We start from the raw sequence: 6,451 nt of genomic DNA on the forward strand, positions 1-6,451 counted from the left end.
TCCAGAGTCATTCATCACCTCCAGAGTCATTCATCACCTCCAGAGTCATTCATTCATCACCTCCAGAGTCATTCATCACCTCCAGAGTCATTCATTCATCACCTCCAGGTCTTATCGTCCTGCTCCCTCTACTTCAGTGAGCCCTGAGCCTTGGAGGAGGGGCTACGAAATGGGTGTCTTAACTTAGGACTAAGCCTTTTTCAGTTTGTTCCTCTTTTCACCTTGACCAGCTGTATGTCTCTGAGGTAACGTCCATCGACTGCGAAAGGAAGCCTCTCTGATGAGGGTTGAGATGCCCTGCTCTAGGGGTGCGTTTAACAAGCCACTGGGAGTCAGTTTAATAGTATGTCCATTTAGTAGCGTTATTAGTGGTAGGTCCTCCTGTCCCGCCTATGGCTTGTCTAGCCATATGTTCATGGCCCCAGTAACGGTGCCAGGTATGGATTTCGACTTGTGAAGGGGGCCTTAAAATTCAGTAAGAAAGTGATTGGCTATTCACATGCTACGTATGCACTAGTGGGCACCTCTCCGCTGCTCATTGTTGTAGGTCACAGGGTGCACAGCCTGGCAAGACTGGTGGTTTCTTTTCTCTTCCTTCCAGTGCCATGAAAAGTTAGAATGGGTGGTGCTTCCATGTGAGCACCAGCTTGACGTCTCTGCTCTATCACCCAGGAAGTATGGCATCTTTAGTAATAGCGTCTTGTCACGTTATGGAGGCAGCTAAGAGCGTTGGCAATGTCCTGTAATATTTGGGGGTCCATGTGACTTACTTGCTAACAGGTTCAAAAGACATAACACATACCCAGCACTGGGCTGTTATCCTGTCATGCCTAGTAGTGTGTCATAGGGTAATTCTGTTTAAACTTATAGATGTATATGGGAGTGTCATATGTGTGAGCATGTGTGTGTATGTGTATATGATGTATGTGTATTTATTTTAGAAAGTTTCTCCATATGACTTTTCAAAATGTCTTTAGTGTTAGTTATCCCTCCTGTACTCTTTCCTCTCCTTCTCCCTCCAGTATGCCTCCCAGTGGGCAACCTGTGAGAGTCAGTTTTCTTCCAGTGTGTGGACTCTGGGAATTGAACTTAGGTCATCATGCTTGGAGGCAAGTGCCTTCACCCACTGAACCATAAGCCCAGCTCACTCTCCACCTGCGACATTTGACAAGGTTTCACCACGTAGCAGTTTGTCCTCTCTGACTCGGCCTCTCCAATTCTGGGATTATAAGCACACTAGCGCACCGCCAGTCTTTCAAGTAATCAACAAACTCTTTCCTCCCATCCAAAAGACTTTTAAGCTCACCTGGTGTAGGAATGAAGCAGGAGAGAGAGCTAGGCTCATTCAAAGGTGGAGAGAGGGGTCGGGTCGTTAAGAGAAAACTGTGTTCTACTGAGGGGCAGGAACATGAGTGTCACAGCGGAGAGGGAAACATTGGCTAGGTCTGCCTCTGAGGAGTTAGTTCTAATTAGATGTTAGAGAACATCTCTTAGTGCATAAGAGTCATAAAGGCCAGACAGTATATGGGGCTAAATGAATGTTCAAGATCTATTTGCAAAAACCTTGTTGTATGGGCTGTAATATTCTGACTTCTCTCCTAGAAGAGAGAAGATGAGAAAACAAGGAATTGGAGGCTGTATTATTTCTGTGCTACGAGAAGGTGCTCATTAGTAATTATACCAAGTGCTTGATAGTAGTCAGAGAAACTGCGCATCTCATATATTGCTTTAGAAATATGAAGCTCAGTCCGTTTTAATTCCAACTTACAAAAACACAAATGGTCCCAAGGTTGTATCATGGGATGCCTGGCTTTGCATATAGACATCTTGGGCCTCATTTCTTGGTTTGGAGGTGCCAGTCCCTATATGGATAGAGAAGGTCTTCCCCTAAGGAGATGAAGAGGTGTAGGGTCTGAACCCCTGCGGTGGGGGTGTCTCTGTGGCACGACAATCACTGAGACTCACAAAATTAGGTCAGATGTTTATTTAGGCATTGGAGCCAACTCTTTATGCTGCGGGCCTTTAGATGGATAGGATTTCAATGTGGAACTCTGGTTGCCTGGAAACAACTTCATATTGAACCTGCAAAATGTCATCGTTCTTGAAGGTAAAACTGTTTTCGGCAGACTGGACCACACAGAGTGTGTTGCATATTTGATTGCATATTTGGTTGAAGTATCGACGGCAGTTCCACATGCGAACCCAGGCCTGGAGCCTGACGGCTGCCTCTTCCTCGATGACGTATATCCTCAGCAGGGCCAGCCGCCGTTTAAGTACCTGCCTGTGGAGGACGCTCCTCCACCAGCACTGAATCACCCAGACATTGAGGGCAGCAGCCAGCAGAGTTTGTCTCACCAGGAATCCGCGCCACAAGGCCTGGATCTTCTTGGCTGCTCTGGTCTTTTTTATCCTCGAGTCCTTGGGTTGTTTTAAAGGAAGGAGCTAACGAAGCAGAGGACAGGATGCTCAGTGAATGGAGATACAAGAGAGACAGGTAGAGGTTCGTTGTCTCTACCTCTGTCTTGTCCATGGCTATGGCCATAGCTGCTCACCTCTTGAGCCACAGTGGCCTCCTCTATAAAGAGAGGTACGCTTGTATTGTGGTGTTCACAGGGGACTCAGGGGAAAGACCTTCTTTCTGATCCTGAAGACCTCATGAGGTCCTCATAAGGAAGAACCATTGCAGCCTGAGTCTCAGTCCTAAACCAGCCCATAATTCTGCCAGGTGTCCTGTTTCCCTAAGTAGTCTCCTCCCTCATCTCATATTTCTACCTCTCAGTGATCCTTGTCTACCTTCTTCTTTTTTTTTTTTTTTTTTTTTTTTTTGGTTTTTTTTTGGTTTTTTTGAGACAGGGTTTCTCTGTGTAGCTCTGGTTGTCCTGGAACTCACTCTGTAGACCAGGCTGACCTCGAACTCAGAAATCCACCTGCCTCTGCCTCCCGAGTGCTGGGATTAAAGGCGTGTGCCACCACGCCCGGCCTCCTTGTCTACCTTCTTAATGTAGTGACTTACCTTCCTGTGTCCTGTTCACAGTTAATTCTGGATAGGGATGGGATTTAAGGCACAAGAAAATAATACTGAGTCTGCTGAATAAGAATAAAGATGCCACTTCCATTTCTACAAACACTGAGGTCAAGGGTCAGGGTCTTCTGGGTCATTTATGATCCTGGGTCGTACCTACCTTTGGTTGGGTTGTTTTCTCTTGTTGATGGACTTTAGATTTAGACTTCTGCAATTAAAATGCGGGGGGGGGGGAGGGATTGTAAGTAAACGCCAACACCCATGAAAACATTCCTATATCTCAGCTCCCCAGTCTTCTCCAGGTCCCCCTACAGTAACTCGGGATTTCCCTCTGCCAAGTAGTTCTCCCCCCCCCCCCCCCCAGCCTGAGGTCAGTGAATCTGATAGTCTTACAACGAACAGAGCGCCCATTGCAAAGATCCGGAGCTCAGGTGATCATCCCCCTTTGGTTGCTGCTCATCCAACTCCAGCAGTCCCAGGGTGGCTGATGGGGGAGATGGCCATGATGTCATAAGGCCAACTGTGACCCAGGGACTAGATGGCCTTCTCCAGTATCACAGGCACTGGATGTTTCTAGCCAGGGATGACTAGAGTCCTCAGGGTGTGAGCTGTAATGCTCTAAGGATGGATTATGATTTGGCTCTATCAGGCACATTCTGTCGTTGGCCTTTGAGGGCAGTAGCTCTCATGACAAAAAGGTACCACGTGCCTCTTACATCCTACTCTCTGCTCTTCCCTTGGTATGGGGAAAGTCTTTTAAATGGATGCATAATGTGTGGGAAGAGTTTCTTATTCATCTTTTTCTTGCTGTGGCAAAATACCTGGGGAATTTTAAAGGAGGAGGAAAGATTTCTTTCTTTCTTTTTTTTTTTTTAAATTCTCAATGTTGTATTTTACGTATGTGTTTTGCCTATATGTATGTTTGTGCATCCAGAGCGTCCCTGGTGCCTAAGGGGGTCAGAAGAAGGCATTAGATCCTCTGGAACTGGAGTTACAGATGTCTGTGAAGTCCAGTGTTGGTGCTGGGATTCAAACTTGGGTCCTCTGCAAGAGCAATAAGTACTCCTAACTGTTGAGTCATGTGCTGGCTAGTTTAATGTCAACTGGACACAAGTCACTGGAGAGGAGGGAGCCACAATTGAGAAAATGCCCCCATAAGATTAAACTAAGCTAGAAGTGGGGTAGGAGGGGTGGGGTAAAGGAGTGGGGGTGGTGGCTTCATGAGTTCCAGGACAGCCAGGGCTACACAGGGGAACCCTGTTTCTAAAACTAAACCAAACCAAACAGGGGGTTAGAGAGATGGCTCAGCGGTTAAGAGCACTGACTGTTGTTCTGGAGGTCCTGAGTTCAATTTCCAGCAACCACATAGTGACTCACAACCATCTGTAAAGGGATCTGATGCCCTCTTCTGGAGTGTCTGAATATAGCTACAGTGTGCTCATATATAAATAAAATAAATCTTAAAAAACAAACAAGCAAAAAGACTGGGTTGTAACTTTCTTAATTAGTGATTGTTATGGGAGGGCCTAGTGTTTGTTATGGGAGGGCTGGGCCACCCCTGTGCTGGTGGCTCAGGGTTCTATAAGAAAGCTGACTGAACAAGGCATGTAGAGCAAGCCAGAAAGCAGCATTCCTCCATGGCCTCTGCAGCAGCTCCTGCCTCTAGGTTTCTGCCCTGATTGAGTTCCTGTCCTGACTTCGTCAATGATGAACTGTGATGTGGAAGCATAAGCTAAATAAACCCTTTCCTTTGCAACTTGCTTCTGGTCATGGTGTTTTATTACAGCACTATTTATTTATTAATTTATTTATATTTTTTGTGGTCTTAAGGATCAAACCTAGGTATCAGGAGCCATCTAGGAGAGGTTAATGCTAATGGATGACTTTCCTGAGATGGTTCACCATTTTTGCATGAACTGTGAGGGATGAGGCCTCCTGAGACAAGGCCCTAGCGACTTTGTCTCAGGATTGATTCTTGCTATATTGATATGCCTTTCCTGTCATTATTAATTAATATAACAGTTTCTGGGTACCCGTCTACCCTACTGGACAGATTTTCTGCAGACCAATGAAGATGTACTCTTTTGTAGCAATGCTATGTAGACAAATACATGACTTCTTAATTCCTAATAATGATTTTATAGAATTCCTAAACTTATACAATTGATGTTGAAACCCCGCAATAAGAAAAACTATAATTAAGACGCTCTAATCCTTCCCGTGTCACAGGCTATTTGCACAAAGATAGAGAGCAGGCATGAAACAGATTTACAATTAAGGAAAACATTCCTCTAGGCTGTACAACCATTATCTATATGATAACTAAAGGCTGCAGGCTGGGAATTAACAGTTTACTATAGGTGCAAGGACAGAAGATCTCTTTATCTAGACAGAACTTCAGTGCTAATGAGACACTAGGCAGATGAGATCCGGGGTTAGCTTAGACCTAAGGATTATAGTTCTAAACTTCTACTAACCCTGTGGAGCTAGTGGCAGACAATGCTTACTTATCTGAATGAAAACACATGTGTATTAGCCGTTACTTCTTATCCAATTTATGATTTGAGTTTATCTTTAAGCTTGTGAACTTTGGGGGGAAGAGATGCTTGGAACTCCATGTGACCACGTATCCTGATAAAGTGTAATAAAAACTGAGGGCAAAGACAAGAGAGACAGGTTCCCCGCTCCTTATCTTTCTCTTGGAAACAAAGATGAGAATCTCTTCAACGTGTTTGTTTCCTTAGCTGGCAAGGAGTCAGTGAACTCCCAGCCTTGGGGCTTGGGCCAGGGAGGACTTGTGTGTGAGGCTGTGGAGGAGAACAAACAACCTCTTTACTTACATCCTTCATGCTCCCCACTGTTTAACCAGAGTGTTAATCACCAGAGGCCTGCAGCATCTGGTCTCAGAGTAACTTAGAGTTAAGACAGGTAAATGTTATTTTATAATAAAGCAACCTTTACTCTCACAAAACCTAGTTTTACTCTCCACCAATGCTCTTCCTTCCTAGTTGCCTTCCAGAGAGAGCACATTCCCTGCACTTAGGATTTTGTGTGCGTGAGACAAGCATTCCACTACTGAACTCTATCCTCAGCCCAGGGGGAGAGGTCTACTTCAGCATACAGTTTCAGAGATTTCAACCCATAGTCTACTGCCTTCATTGCTTTCGGGAATCGGTTCTCTCCTTCTACAGTGTAGGTTTGGAGGATCAAACTAGGTCATGAGGTTTGGCAGGAAGCGCCTTTAGCAGCTGAGCCATCTTGTGGGCTCACTCCATCACTTTGGGGATATTGGAGAAGTGATACAACCTGACAGAAGGATGTGACAGAGTAAAGAGTATACCTCATGTCAGCCAGGGAAAGGATGGGAGAAGTGGAGGGAGAGAGCTCAACACACACACACACACATACACACACACACACCACACACAC

The 6,451-nt window shown here is 45.4% G+C and overlaps 1 protein-coding gene across 1 annotated transcript; it reads right to left on the reverse strand.

The window, feature by feature from the left end:
• Positions 1 to 1,972: 1,972 nt before the first annotated feature.
• Positions 1,973 to 3,484, reverse strand: Iqcf3 (IQ motif containing F3). Its single transcript, XM_029543791.1, has 3 exons — positions 3,416 to 3,484; positions 3,183 to 3,230; positions 1,973 to 2,442 (listed from the first exon to the last, which is right to left on the reverse strand). Exons 1-3 carry the CDS (start codon positions 3,431 to 3,433, stop codon positions 2,023 to 2,025), a joined length of 486 nt encoding a protein of 161 aa, XP_029399651.1. The 5' UTR covers positions 3,434 to 3,484; the 3' UTR covers positions 1,973 to 2,022.
• Positions 3,485 to 6,451: the final 2,967 nt, after the last annotated feature.

Source organism: Mus pahari, chromosome 10 (assembly GCF_900095145.1).
Source record: "Mus pahari chromosome 10, PAHARI_EIJ_v1.1, whole genome shotgun sequence".
NCBI classification, from domain to species: Eukaryota; Metazoa; Chordata; class Mammalia; order Rodentia; family Muridae; genus Mus; species Mus pahari.

What these genes read in the sequence shown, in the direction of transcription:
- Iqcf3 (XM_029543791.1), bottom strand. An exon ending in AGAAAACAACCCAACCAAAG is followed by an intron (nt 2,443 to 3,182) that starts GTAGGTACGACC and finishes CTGCTTCGTTAG; the next exon opens with CTCCTTCCTTTAAAACAACC.